The sequence below is a fragment of the Myxine glutinosa genome, chromosome 2, assembly GCF_964187855.1.
Source record: "Myxine glutinosa chromosome 2, kmMyxGlut1.1, whole genome shotgun sequence".
NCBI lineage: Eukaryota > Metazoa > Chordata > Myxini > Myxiniformes > Myxinidae > Myxine > Myxine glutinosa.
Window position 1 is genome coordinate 161,279,683 of NC_136262.1, and position 16,190 is coordinate 161,295,872.

General features: G+C 43.8%; 1 protein-coding gene across 1 annotated transcript in view; it reads left to right on the top strand.

Annotated features, from left to right (window-relative positions):
• The first annotated feature begins 9,989 nt into the window (after positions 1 to 9,989).
• The window catches only part of LOC137421121 (dihydropyrimidinase-related protein 2), a 51,426-nt gene continuing 45,225 nt past the window's right edge, over positions 9,990 to 16,190 (top strand). The window contains exons 1-3 of the mRNA XM_068106857.2: positions 9,990 to 10,166; positions 12,700 to 12,788; positions 12,942 to 13,126. Of these exons, the coding sequence (XP_067962958.1) occupies positions 10,128 to 10,166; positions 12,700 to 12,788; positions 12,942 to 13,126 (313 nt within the window). The 5' untranslated portion in view covers positions 9,990 to 10,127. The remainder of the gene's footprint in view (positions 10,167 to 12,699; positions 12,789 to 12,941; positions 13,127 to 16,190) is intronic.

Below are 16,190 nucleotides of genomic sequence, written 5' to 3' on the forward strand. Positions count from 1 at the left end.
TTACATCCCATTTCCACAGGTGCAGGAAGGTCAGGTATGGCACATTGAGCATTTCTCCATACCATGGCTTGATAACGTACTCACATCAAATGGAAATGAAGAGCATCACTTGTCGGTGACATTGCTTCTGGTTTACCGGTCTTGGAGAATGTCACCATCCAGATGCCTCTCTGTAAATATACAACTGGTAGTACAAATGTGTACCTTGTCCATGTTGTAACTAAATTGCTCTTTCCACCCTTCACAGTGAAGTACCACATCCTGTTGTAATTTTGAGTATCATTACTATTGCCACCATGCTCTATACAGAGCGTCGCTTCTCGGTTCTCATTGCAACCCTGGATGGGTCGCCATTCTGACACAGGAAATCAGGACAGGAATTTGTAATGAGCCAGGGTGCTGGCGTAGGGTGCCTGCTTGTCAAGGACACCATCTATGCCGACAGACGGGATGCCCAGTTAGACATCAATCGCATGGACGGTACACACATTGATGCCTCGGCCTGTTTGCGCAATACCAATATGACAGTCTGGTTTAGAACCCAGGCCATACAGCTCAGGGACGAGTGTGCACACCTACAGGTTTTCCTACTTTGCTGTAAATGTGCACATACAGCATGTGCTACAAACACATTTTACATTATTGGAGGGTTTAGAGGTAATCAATATCAATATTAAGTTTTTCTTCATCCCTGTACTAAAGCCAAACAAACTTTTAATGTTTCTTCTGTTGCGTGGTTAATGTACCAAAGCAGAAAGCAGGAACAAACACATTACTGTAGTACACACAAAATTGGTCCATACATGTCCGAGAAATGAATGGGGACACGTTTAAGTAACAAAATGGCCGCCAGTCGGCCATCTTGGATCTGATCTTGAAAAGAAACGACGTGCATATGTAAGCCGTCATTCATTATCTGTGTGCCAAGTTTGAACAACATCGGTAAATGTATTTCTGAGAAATGGTTGAGGACGTGTTCAATATCGAGATTTTTCAGTGATGTGTTGCAGGTCTATAGGAGCTCTGCATGATTGTTTTTGTAGTTCTTGTTGGGGGTCGGTCTTTGAAATGTGCACCCATTGGTCAACTGCTGGACCCCATCCACATTTGTCGCTTGACTCCACCCACCACGGCACCCAGCTGAAATAATATGGCCGCCATCCTGGTTTTCTGGTGGGCTTACGCCATCAGGCCTGTAGGCCGCTGCTGGTTATACGTCAAATGTTTGTTGCATCAGCTCTCCATTGGCTTTGTTTTGGTCGAGTGTTCATCATGATGAGGGACCCCGAAAAATGTAATTAGTGTTGAATAAAAATTATTAGTAAGGTTTAATCAAGTTCATCGGTATTCGCCGCACTAAAAAATAGCGTTACGTAATTTTTGAACGGCCCCATATTGGGATTAAACAATCCGTCACCGTGTGATGAATCAGCTCATTCTGATATAACCGTGGGGAGGCTGGCATGGATGCCAAGGTGTTTAGTTAATTGTTTAATAGTGCATTAAATGCGTGTTTCCAAATTGCGCTGTTCATCTTTTAATCGCGCATTAAATGCGCTTTTCCCAAAAGGCCCGTTACTGGATTTTCTCGCAGATTATGTCCACAGTGCGGTCATTCCTGTTTTATAATGATCGACGGTATGCTTTATCAGTGTATGCAGGTGAGACATCTCAGTAGGACCATGTTCACACGACCTTCTCTGCTCGTCGTTCATGGATGAACCCCTATCACATGAAGATCTGGATCCACAATGGCACGCTCAAACTGTTGTAACTGATCTCCCTTTACGTCCCCTAATCGTTCTTAGAAAACTTGTTTATCTCTCACCGACGAATCCGTGGACGCGAATTTGACGATTGGACGAAAACAGCGAATGAGTCACGTGTTCTAGATGTGATTGGACAAAGGAACAGCAGCGTCGATCCACCATGAGGGGCCGGAATGGTGGCTGTAGTTCAACTTTGGTGTTTGATAAGACCTGAAGTTCAAATCCGCGCCAGTTTTGTACGTCACCCATTGCTTAACCGAGGACTTCAGGACAATTTCCAATTGGTCATCCATGGTGCACTTTTCTTGGCGGACCAATGACCCAGAGCTTGAAGCATACAATATAATAGATTGTATCATGGGCAAAGACATGAGGGATATTCCCACTACACATAGAGCATGACACAATGACACATAGACGTATTGGACGACCATTGTTGACCTACTAATTACCATATGAGGTGGTGTACCATTTCCCTGTTGTTAAGACAGGATTTTTCTTTTTTCTGGTGCTGTTGTTTTTCGGAGGCAGGTGCTGTCTGTAGGTGAGACACGTCCATGTGGAAGGTGTTTCTTTAGCCCTCGAGTGCCTTCTTGGATATTTACATGGACTGCATCAGGAGTGAACTTTCTTACAGCCATATGGAGGTTTCTTCTTCTTCTTCATCAATATATGCACATCCTTCTCAATTTTGGCTGGAGATCCACAAGGTATATAACACCTTGCGGAGATGATCCTCTTCCTCCTCTGAGCATGGAGTCATCCATGGGCATTCTCTCGGACATCACCTTTCCCACTAATGTATAGAAAGTTTTTTTTAAATTTGTTTGTTTCAGATTGGATAAAAAACTTTGCAATGAAACAAAAAACAAACGACTATCCCAATAGTTGAAAATGGGAATGTTTTTGCTGTTAACTATCGAGATTGTACAATGCATTGTATAGTTGACATTAAATAACGACTCATTATTAATATCGTGTTGATGTTGCATCTGTTGTGCTGAATGATGTGGTTGTGAAACGTACAGGAGGAATTCGTAACCGTTTGGGGAGCACAGCACACACCATATATATATATATCATCATATATATATATATATATATATATATACATATATATATATATTGTGCATGGGACAGCGGTCTGATGGTATCATAGTACATGTGGACGTTGTCCCGAGGAAAGTCAAGTGGAATTTTGACTTATTTTTCTAATAAACTTGCCTTTGTGCCCACGTTTACAACTGTCCTTCTACACGGGCTCTGTATTCACAAAGGTACAACATGGAGGAAATGCCACTGTACATACAAAACAAGGTGGTATTCATAGAATACTTACCCCACGCACTCTTGAGAAGGACTTCGTGTGAGCCAACTGTTCTGTTTTTAAAAGTTTTTTTCTTTGATCCAATATGGCTGCCAGACCTGTGACCGATAACATCACTTTTATCAAACTATATTTCCCATGGGTAGTTAATTAATTATTTGAAGTTTTACATTGATGGGTTAAGCAGTTTCAGAGAAGAGGATTTTCAACGATTTTCGTTTAGCTCCATGTGGCTGCCCAATCACGTGACCTATGACATAATAAATTTACACTCTGGCTCCAAATACGTAGGGGATAATGTGTGTGAAGTTCCGTGTTGATTGGATCAGGTTCATTTTTCTATGCAAGATGGCTGCCAAACCACGTGACCTATGGCATCATCATTTCCACAATATATGCAGCAATCGTGTTACATGATATTTGGAAATTTCGCTCTGATGGCTTCAGCTGTTTCAGAGAAATATATATATTTTTCCTTTCATCCACCATGGCCTCCAGACCATATGACCAGCTATTAATTAGTCGTGAACACCATGGTTTCCCCAAGGCTTAGGAAACATGTGAAGGTTCCCCTAGATCTGTCCAGCTGTTCTGGAGAAGACTATGTAAAAAGTTTTTTAAAATGTTCAATCCAACATTTCTGAGGAACCACATAACCTATGATGTCATCAATTTAATTATGTCGCCCAAATTATCTCTAGATGACCCTCAACATTTTTCATCCCGATCGAATCAAGCGTTGTACTTGTCCAATTATGACGTCATAATGAAGGCACCGATATCGTGATTAACACATGTTATTCCCCCTCAGGCCTACTTGATAATGAGCCATGTATAAATTTCTCCATGGAGCTGTTTTGGAGATATCGAGGTCCAAAGTTTTTCGGTTTTTCCAAGATGGCACCCGTACCACGCGACCTATGACGTCATAATTTTTTTTTCTCCACTAATTTATCTCGAGATGATGCTCAAGAAATTTCATCTTGATCGGCTGAAGTTTTGTACTTGTCGAATTATGACGTCATAATGGAGGCACCTGTGACAGACTAAAATTCTACAGGAGGCGTTACTATGACATACGTATGGACGCACCCAATCACTTAACCCCGCTTTTCACTTCATGAGCGCAGGGTAATTACAAAAAAAAACTCTCTGATCCGAATCCGTGTTCTGATCTTCACCAAAATTGAACCAATTCTTCCTTGTCACACACCCCACCTGTCCATCAAATTTCGTCTGAATCCGTCCATGACCTTTCGAGATATCCTGGTCACAGACACACAAGGATGAAAACCCCCATTCACATGCGGTGGCACAGGTAATCAGTCTTTTTTTTCCCTTTTTCTTTTTGGGGTATACGAAGTCGAGGCACGTGTAAGAGCTAACAAATAGAACATATAAAAAGGGAGTGTGAGAGATGAGGGGGAGAGAGAAGGAAACACAACAGTAGAGAAAAGAGACATTGAGTGTTGTGTTATTATTGTTATTCGTGTGAGAATGAGGTAAGCTCAGGTGTTAATGACGTCATTGGTTGTGGAATACTGCCTGTGGAGAGAACTAGTTTATCTTCTTCTTCTTTAACAGCCACGATTTTCCCACCCAGGGGAAGCTTGGCCCAAGTCTTTCACAAAAAGGCTGCCCAGGTCTGACGTTCGACTCAGGTAATGATTTAATGACGAAGGTAACTTGATTTATTGTCAAATTTAATTTATTAATAATTTTCATTTTTTATTTCATATTTTTAATTTTAATTATTAATTTTTATTTCATGAATTTCAATTTAATTTAAATTTCATTAATTTTTTTTTTTGGCGTACGTATAAAATAGAATTCTTATTACATGACCAAAATAATATAAGAGAGCAAGGTGTGTTTCTGGTATGCTCGACCCTATCTTTGTAGGTTGAGGAACATCTCCAATGTACATGCGTAGCATGGTATACGGGCCATTGCCCCGACCCCAATTTAAACCCCGCATCGCGAGTAGTGCAAGTACAGGTAGTATACAGGTGGAATATGGTCCATGTATGTAAAGGTGGCCACATGTCGGTCCAAGTCACCACTAAAGTAGTTAGAGTACATCTATCTGTAGACGATTATATAGTTTTCCCATGAGAGTCACAATCACGAGACGAAAGATCGGATGAAGATCCCGAGGGAAGCGATGAGTGCGGTCGATGTGCAGAGTGCAGGGAATCCCCAGGAGCGACGTGCGATTGGCCACAGTGTGTGCAGCTGCTGCATACACGTGTCGCGTCATTTCAAGCTGCTTTTGTTGACATTTTACACTCGTTTGTCCAAATTCACGTGCACAATGCGCAATTGGCAACGCGCGCACTCCGCATGCATTTGATGAGCTGCGTGAAAACAATTGCGCAAACAGGGCACAAATCATGGACGGAGTGGAGTGTGCGGGATGTTTGGACCTCATCCGTTCATCTTGTGAGCGCAAGGGAGGGAATGCAGTGATATGTGCAGGTGCAGAGGGCGAGGCACGCTGCACCTCGGTATCGCTGCACAATCGTCGAGAATAGTGCATTTACCATCAAGAGTTACACACCGTGGAGGTGATGCTCATCTGGAACGGTACACAGAGGGGAGTGGGATTGCTGCACAAGGGTAATCCTGCAAATGATAGGTATGCTGCACTAGGGTAATCCTGCAAATGACAGGTATGCTGCACGAGGGTAATCCTGCAAATGACAGGTATGCTGCACTAGGGTAATCGTGTAAATGACAGGTATGCTGCACAACGGTAATCCTGCAAATGACAGGTATGCTGCACAAGGGGAATCCTGCAAACGACAGGTATGCTGCACTCGGGAAATCCTGCAAATGGCAGGTATGCTGCACTCGGGAAATCCTGCAAATGACAGGTATGCTGCACTAGGGGAATCCTGCAAATGACAGGTATGCTGCACGAAGGAAATCCTGCAAATGGCAGGTATGCTGCACTAGGGAAATACTGTAAATGAAAGGTATACTGCACGAGGGAAATCCTGCAAATGACAGGTATACTGCACGAGGGAAATCCTGCAAATGACAGGTATACTACACGAGGGATATCCTGCAAATGAAAGGTATACTGCACGAGGGAAATCCTTCAAATGGCAGGCATGCTGCACGAGGGTAATCCTGCAAATGACAGGTATGCTGCACGAGGGTAATCCTGCAAATGCCAGGTATGCTGCACTAGGGTAAACCTGCAGATGACAGGTATGCTGCACTAGGGGAATCCTGCAATGACATGTATGCTGCACGAAGGAAATCCTGCAAATGACAGGTATGCTGCACGAGGAAATCCTGCAAATGACAGGTATGCTGCACGAGGGAAATCCTGCAAATGACACGTATGCTGCACGAGGGAAATACTGCAGAAGACAGGTATGCTGCACAAGGGAGATCCTGCAAATGACTTGTATGCTGCACTAGGGAAATCCTGCAAATGACAGGTATGCTGCACGAGGGAAATACTGCAAATGACAGGTATGCTGCACTCAGGAAATCCTGCAAATGACAGGTATGCTGCACTGGTGTAATCCTGCAAATGACAGGTATGCTGCACTAGGGAAATCCTGCAAATGACAGGTATGCTGCACGAAGTAAATCCTGCAAATGACAGGTATACTGCACGAGGGAAATCCTGCAAATGGCAGGTATGCTGCACCAGGGAAATCCTGCAAATGACAGGTATGCTGCACTATGGAAATTCTTCAAATGCCAGGTATGCTGCACGAGGGAAATCCTGCAAATGCCAGGTATGCTGCAATAGGGAAATCCTTCAGATTACAGGTATGCTGCACTCGGGAAATCCTGCAAATGACAGGTATGCTGCACTCAGGAAATCCTGCAAATGACAGGCATGCTGCACAAGGGAAATCCTGCAAATGACAGGTATGCTGCACTAGGGAAATCCTGCAAATGACAGGTATGCTGCACAAGGGGAATCCTGCAACCGACAGGTATGCTGCACTCGGGAAATCCTGCAAATGGCAGGTATGCTGCACTCGGGAAATCCTGCAAATGACAGGTATGCTGCACTAGGGGAATCCTGCAAATGACAGGTATGCTGCACGAAGGAAATCCTGCAAATGGCAGGTATGCTGCACTAGGGAAATACTGTAAATGACAGGTATGCTGCACTAGGGAGATCCTTCAAATTCCAGGTATGCTGCACTATGGAAATTCTTCAAATGCCAGGTATGCTGCACTAGGGAAATCCTGCAAATGCCAAGTATGCTGCAATAGGGAAATCCTTCAAATGGCAGGCATGCTGCACTCGGGAAATCCTGCAAATGGCAGGTATGCTGCACCAGGGAAATCCTGCAAATGCCAGGTATGCTGCACTATGGAAATTCTTCAAATGCCAGGTATGCTGCACGAGGGAAATCCTGCAAATGCCAGGTATGCTGCAATAGGGAAATCCTTCAGATTACAGGTATGCTGCACTCGGGAAATCCTGCAAATGACAGGTATGCTGCACTCAGGAAATCCTGCAAATGACAGGCATGCTGCACAAGGGAAATCCTGCAAATGACAGGTATGCTGCACTAGGGAAATCCTGCAAATGACAGGTATGCTGCACAAGGGGAATCCTGCAAACGACAGGTATGCTGCACTCGGGAAATCCTGCAAATGGCAGGTATGCTGCACTCGGGAAATCCTGCAAATGACAGGTATGCTGCACTAGGGGAATCCTGCAAATGACAGGTATGCTGCACGAAGGAAATCCTGCAAATGGCAGGTATGCTGCACTAGGGAAATACTGTAAATGACAGGTATGCTGCACTAGGGAGATCCTTCAAATTCCAGGTATGCTGCACTATGGAAATTCTTCAAATGCCAGGTATGCTGCACTAGGGAAATCCTGCAAATGCCAAGTATGCTGCAATAGGGAAATCCTTCAAATGGCAGGCATGCTGCACTCGGGAAATCCTGCAAATGACAGGTATGCTGCACTGGTGAAATCTTGCAAATGACAGGTATGCTGCACTAGGGAATTCCTGCAAATGACAGGTATGCTGCACTAAGGAAATCCTGCAAATGACAGGTATGCTGCACTAGGGCAATCCTGCAAATGCCAGGTATGCTGCACGAAGAAAATCCTGCAAATGACAGGTATGCTGCACCAGGGAAATCCTGCAAATGACAGGTATGCTGCAATAGGGAATTCCTGCAAATGACAGATATGCTGCACTAGGGAATTCCTGCAAATGACACGTTTGCTGCACTAGGAAAATCCTGCAAATGACACGTATGCTGCACTAGGGTAATCCTTCAAATGACAGGTATGCTGCACTAGGGAAATCCTGCAAATGACAGGTATGCTGCACTCGGGAAATCCTGCAAATGACAGGTATGCTGCACAAGGGAAATCCAGAAAATGACAGATATGCTGCACTAGGGAAATCCTGCTAATGACACGTATGCTGCACTAGGGAAATCCTGCAAATGACAGGTATGCTATGCTGTACTATGGGAGTAAGATAAATACGCTTTGAGCGAGTGGAGAATACCTTGGCATGGTGATGCTGCACGAACTAGTCAAGGTGCACAGAAGGAATGCTGCATTTTGGGAATAATGCAGAGGAAGAGGGTATGCTGAATTCTGGAAATGCTGCACAGCAGGAATACTGTATTCTGGGAATAATGCACAGGAGGAATACTGCATTCTGGGAATGATGCACAGCAGGAATGCTATATTCTGGGAATGAAGCACAGCAGAAACGCTGCATTCTGGGAATGATGCACAGCAGGAATACTGCTTTCTTGGAATGATACACAGGAGGAATACTGCATTTTGTGGAATGATGCACAATATAAATGCTTTATTCTGGGAATGCTGCTCAGCAGAAATACTGTATTCTGAGAATGATGCACATCAGGAAAACTGCATTTTGGGGAATGATGCACATCAGGAACGCTGTATTTTGAGAGTGCTGCACAGCAGGAATACTGTATTCTTAGAATGATGCACATCAGGAAAACTGCATTTTGGGGAATTATGTACAATATAAATGCTTCATTCTGGGAATGCTGCACAGCATGAATACTGTATTCTGAGAATGATGCACACCAGGAAAACTGCATTTTCGGGAATGATGCACAATATAAATGCTTCATTCTGGGAATGCTGCACAGCATGAATACTGTATTCTGAGAATTATGCAGACCAGGAAAACTGCATTTTCGGGAATGATGAACAATATAAATGCTTCATTCTGGGAATGCTGCACAGCAGGAATACTGAATTTTGGGGAATGATGCACAGCAGGAATACTGTATTCTGAGAATGATGCACACCAGGAAAACTGCATTTTGGGGAATGATGCACAATATAAATGCTTCATTCTGGGAATGCTGCACAGCAGGAATACTGTATTCTGAGAATGATGCACACCAGGAAAACTGCATTTTGGGCAATAATGCACAATATAAATGCTTCATTCTGGGAATGCTGCATAGCAGGAATACTGCATTTTGGGGAATGATGCACAGCAGGAATACTGTATTCTGAGAATGATGCACACCAGGAAAACTGCATTTTGGGGAATGATGCACAATATAAATGCTTCATTTTGGGGAATGATGCACAGCAGGATTGCTGTTGCCCAATGATGCTGTACTGCACCATTGCTGCATTCCTGGAACGGGGCAACCGAGAAATACAGCACGATATAGACAAGGAATTTGCTCCTAACGGTTCTCACGCAGAATGCAAACCGGTCGTGAAAACTGACGCGCTGCTGCAAGTGCAACAACAGCGAGCAACACGTGTGGACCGGGGATTGGGCTGGGAGAGAATCAGGGACGGAGGGAGCGAGGCGCTGGGTTTGGGGGCTGGTAAGGGGGAGGGTGGACCTGCTCGTCACAACCCTCACGCCATTGCTCTCCATCCTCGAGGAGCAGAGCTGCGCCGAGCAGGTGATCCCGCCCTTCCTGCCAGGAGACTCTCCCGAGGGCCAGTTGGAGGGAAGGACAGGATAGCGAGCGCTTCGTTCTGCCTCCATTGCGGTCTAGTCCGTGCAGCGATGTCGTATCAGGGCAAGAAGAACATCCCGCGCATCACGGTGAGCGAGCGCTCGCGGATCGCAGGTACACCGAGTACACCGTGCGTGCGTGCGTCCACGTTGGGTTCCACACTCGATGCATCCGCTTCGAGCGAGGGCGCAGCGGGATTCGACATTCGGCGTGGCGTGTTAAGTCGCCGCTGTACGTTTCGTCCGCCGGAGCAAATGGCGACTGTGAAGGCCGTTAGGGAAGGGACGCTTCGTGTCGAACAGCGGCACCGACAGGGACTCGGGAGTATCACAGCGTGCGGGACCGGGACGTGGGGGACGCGACCGTTCGTGTAAAACAAAGACATCCATGCATACAATAATAAGACGACCCCAGCCGTTGGTGTTGTTTCGCACAAAGGAGCCGCCATGGTGCTCGTCTTGCCGAGAGGTGGTTTCGCGCCTCCGCCTGGGAGGGATCTCGGGCAGACAAAGCGTGCGTCGCTGTCCAGGGTGCTGAAAGCCTTGGGTGGGGCGCGTCGTCCGCACCAACTGGGTTTGACGAGCAGCTCAGCCCCAAGGAATGAAATTAAACCAGACAACGGGCGAACCTTATTATTAATATCATTAACGAAATCCTATTATCAGCATTATTTATCATCGTTCGTATAATACTGCACGAGGTGGATAATGGCGCGAATTTCGCATTAATAATTATCAATGGCTGGTGTTCAAGCAGCAATATGTGCTAATGACCATTCCATAAATGTAGTCCTAGCTCCTCCACGAGGCTCGACTTTGTATAAAAAATAAAATTAAATAACTCATGGAAACTCAAACAGCAATGGGACCAAATCTGGGAAAAGACCACAGATGGATGTTAAATCTTAAAGATCTTAAAATCTTAAGTCTTAAAGATCTTAAAGATTTTAGATCTTAAAGGCGAACGCACACGTGCGACGTGGAATTCCAAAATGGCAACATTCCAGATGGTAAGTTTGGTCTTTATCCGTCCTGTTATAAAAAACCTCGTCAACTTACGCACCCGAATGCGTTTGAGGTGTTACACGAACCGTCGTATTATTCCCTATTTTGAGAGGCACGGACCCGAGCGGTGGATGCTCCGAGGCATAGTTCCAGTCCTACTCGTCCGCGTCGTATTCAATCGAAAGTCATATCAGTTATCAAGTTTCTTATAGAGAGCTGGCCAAGCGGCTTAAGCATTCGAGCAAGCAATGCATTCAAACCCGTGCATAAGGAACGGCCTGGCAAGCTCTAGCAAGTCGCTTGGTAACTGAACATACCCCGGCATGCGCATCCTTGTGTGCAGCAAACAATTACACAAACACTCGTAGCCTCAATAATTGTCTTTCCGAATGAGAGTAAAGTAAACGATACACGGTGTTGCATCACAGCCGCAAGCATCAACTAGTGGATGTTAAAGATCCTTTTGAGGAGTTCACTAGTTCTCAATAAGAGAACCTGCAAGGGGCACTCAAGTGACCAGATACGTCACAGATCTACTCAAGTTGGACAGACAAATCTCAGCAATGTCTGTTGTTAGGTGAATTGTCCGAAATTCTTCGTAAAATTTCCGTAGGTGACACTCATTACCTCCGCCAACAAAAGTGGATTCACCCCTGTCTGTTTGTTTGTCTGTCCGTTTGTCCGTGAACAAAATATCTCAAAAAGTTGTGGACGGATTCGGACAAAATTTGGCAGAGATGTAGCGTATCTGACAAGGACGAAATAATTAAATTTTGGTGAAGATCCAGATTCGGATCCGGCTACTAGAATCTTTAAAGTGAATCTTCACCATTGGGATATAGGGCCCAATTGATTTGGGCCTGCCCCATGTCCCACCTAGCAGGATATCTCAAAAAGTTGAGGACAGATTTTGACGAGACTTGGTGGACAGGTTGGGTGTCTGACAAGGACGATTCGATTCGATTTTGGTGAAGATCTGAATATGGATTCGGATATGGGAAGTATTTAATTTTTTAAATGATTCTTCACCATTGAGGGATAGGGCCAAAAACGATACATAGCAGGATATCTCAAAAAGTTATGGACGGATTTGGACGAAACTTGTTGGACAGGTTGTGTGTGTGACAAGGAAGAATCGATTCGATTTTGGTGAAGATCCGGATCCGGATCCAGCTAGTAGAACTTTTAAAGTGATTCTTTACCATTGAGAGTGATATGGCCAAGCAGGTGGAGGTATTCTCTCTAATGAGTACCGTTCTAGTTCATAATGAGACCGCAACGATATAAATAATAATTTCGTGTGTGCTGCTGGTTGCATCATCTCCTGGGGGAGTAGCTGCCGCCGATGCAACTCCCCCTAGTACCAGTGAGCCGGTGTTAACTTAACGGTGTGACAGGTGCTGAAATTCAGGACCTGAAGATCTCAAGCGACCCACCTTGACCGTTAAGCCAACAACAGGTTTGCAACGATAATTCAGCACAACGATCGTGTCTGAAGGAAGTTCTCCGAACGAATCGTCGCGTTTCTGTTAGTGGGAACGTATCGTTTTCGAATTGGATATTTTAGACCATTCTTATTGTCTCTTAACCCCGACCTGTGCCCCATGTCCCACCCAAGAGTGAGCGTTTGCTCATAAAAGGAGCCAGAATAATCAACGATGACCTTTCCTTCTACGCCGACATATACATGGAAGATGGACTCATCAAGTAAGCCGACATTTTTGTCCTTTTGCATCGCAATCAAAAACAATGTCCATCAGTGTAATCATTGTGTGCCAGCAATGTTCGATTGAATCTGATTGGTCGAATAGAGAGCTATATGTGAGGACAACATTTTTTTTTTCCTGGATTAAATTACAGGCAAATCGGAGATAACCTGATCGTGCCCGGAGGTGTGAAGACCATCGATGCGCAAGGCCGCATGGTAATCCCAGGTGGAATCGATGTGGACACGCACCTGCAAATGCCCTACATGGGCACGACGGTAGCTGATGATTTCTACCAGGGAACGAAGGGCGCACTGGCTGGTGGAACCACCATGATAAGTAAGCCGGAACTTGTACTGACCTTTGAAAAGTTGCACTTTTGGTGATATTTGGCTTTAACTCTTAGATGCAGGCGTCAAAAATCCTACATAAACGCAGCCATTTGGCCTCAGAGGCCCAACGGATGTATTCGCGTAATGTTTTTTTTTTTTTAATAGATTTTTTTCTTTCATATCCTTCTTCAATCCAAGTCGATGCTCATGGATGTGTATTTGCTCAGAAAATTTGAATCATTGATCCTATTAGTTGGAAGAATTCCATACAAGTAATGAATCTTTTTCTTTTTTTTTTGCCAATTTTTTTTTCTTGGTTTTTTTCCTTTTTTTTCTTTAAAAAGTTGAGGCTCATGGACGAGTATTTGCTCAAAACATATGATTCACTAATCCTTTTATTTAGAATGTACATGCCAACAACTGTCAAAAATCCTACACCTATGCAGGCATTGGGCCTCTGAGGCCCCACAAATGTATTTGTGTAAAGTTTTTTTTAATTTTCATATTTTTGTCATGGAATTATTTATTAACCAAGTTATAGGAGCATATAATGAGGCTCATACCAAGAAAACAATGACATAACATAGTAGTACAACAACATTTATGCGGGGCCTCAAAGGCCCCAGGCCTGCATTCGTGTCGGATTTTTGGGTTACAAGTGAAGAATGAAGATTTTCCCACGAGCCTGAATGAATTTTTTATTTATTTATGTCACTGAATTTTGTGTAACAACATGAAAGTCGGTGAAAATGAAGCTCATTCCAAAAAAAAATAAATGTACAGCATAGTTTTTGCAACAACAAAAAAACCTTGTGGGCCTCCGAGGCCCAATCACTGCATCCAAGGGTTAATGTCTGTTGGTACTTGTAATATCAAAAGTGTAAACAAGCAATACGCCTAGGTCCCCCGTCGGTGAAGTGATGTGAGTTGACAAAGTGGAAGACGCAAGGCGGCCATCTTGGATTTTGACATGGCGACCCAATTTTCAATAGCGTTCTTCCTTTTGTGTAGATACACCCACACACCAGATTAGAAGTTTGTACTTCGCTTATTTTTCAAGATATTCAACTCACAAGGTTCAGACATACATGGCGGCGGCCATCTTGGATTTTGACGTGGCGACCCAATTTTCAATAGCGTTCTTCCTTATGCGAAGATACACCGACACACCAGATTAGAAGTTAGTAGTTCGTTTATTTTTCAAGATATTCCGCTCACAAGGTTCAGACATACATGGCGGCGGCCATCTTGGATTTTGACGTGGGTTGCACTCACACACCAAATTAGAATTCGGTCCTTCGCTTACGCACGCACGGACGCACGGACGCACGGGAAAACCATAGTCCCCCTTTCGCTCCGCGGTGCGACGGGGGACAACTAGACAAAGGTTGAAGGAAGGAAGAAATGTTTTCTCACCTTTTGCACTTCCCTGATGTAAGCATATGTGAGAACACAAAAGATAAATGACAATCGTAGCGTTGACATATCCGTTAAAATGCAAAACGACAAGTCATCGTTACCATAATCATATAACATACAATATAATTACATCATTGTTGACGACTCGTCTTTAATAAAAGGAGAAATAATAACATGAGTTACGAATTCCAAGCATGAAACCCTTTCAAGATTCCAACAAATATTACTGTAAGATTATGAAATGCATCATTCAAATCAGCATTACGTCATTATATGTACTAGCAGAGTACCCACCCTCTGGATGGGTAGAGTTTGTGAATTATTTGCTGAAAAATGTACCGTACAGTTTTTTTTAAAGGGTCTTGGGGGTCTTCAGGGTATAAGGGGTCATAAGGATCGAAGGGTTCTAAAAGTTATAATGGAGGATCTATAGGGCCTTAGGGTTCTGAAGGGTTCTAATGGGGTCTGTAGGGTCTATGGGATGTTATGTTAGGGTTCTGAAAGGTCTTAATAATCCAAGGGTTATAAGGGTCTAATGGGTTCTATAGTGTTTAAGGGTTCTGAAGGGTATTTGGGTATTTGGGTATTTTAGGGTATTTGGGGTCCTCAGGGTCTAACAGGGGGTCTAATGGGTCTTGAGCTATATTTGGGGTCCTAAGGGTCTAACAGGGGGTCTAAAGGGTCTTGAGGTATATGGGGTCTTATGTAGTCTAAAGGGTCTAAAGGTTTAAAGGGTACGTTCCAATAGTACGTAATTAATTGACGTAGGGTCTCTCAAAGGGCTTAAATATATATAAAGGAAAAGGTCTGAGGGGTCTAAAGGATGTAAATGTCTAATGTTATCTATTCGGTCTAAAATGTCTAAAGGGTATTATAGGGTGGATCTTCAAATGTCTATGGGGTCTCAGCAGTCTAAAAGGTCTAAAGGTTTAAAGGGTACGTTCCAATAGTACGTAATTAATTGACGTAGTCGCAGTGCAACTGAAGTTAAAACAGAACGTAATTAAGAGACATAATCTGGTAGTCACGTGGGTTGGTAGCTGGACATAGACACACTTGTTCCAATATATATATATATATATATATATATATATATATATATATATATATATATATATATATATATATATATATATATATATATATATATATATATATATATATGAGACAGGAGATGTCAAGTCCCTCCTCATATATTCAGAACAAAGCTCACAGCATTAATGAGTTAATTTAAACATCGGAAAGCTTCCATTGTAGTTATTAACATGACTCGGCACGCTCCGCGCACCTCACCACACGTCGTTTCAGAGGGGTAGGCATCTTTGACTATTTCAGTGTCTTTTGGGTTTCATGGTGTTTTGGGTCTTCAGGGCCATTTGTGTCTTCAGGGTCTTTTGGATCCTCTGGGCCTTTAAGGGTATTTTGGGTCTTTGAGGTGTTTTGGGTCTTCAGGGTCTTTTGGGTCTTTGGTGTCTTCAGGGGCTTTTGGGTCTTAAGGTTATTTTGGTTATTCTTGGTCTTTAAGGGTCTGCGGGGTCTTTTCGGTCTTCCAAGTATGTTTTGGTCTTCAGGGTCTTCGGGTTCTTTTTGGTCTTCGGGGTCTTTTGGGTCTTCGGGGTCTTTTTGGTCTTCATGGTCTTTTTGGTCTTCGG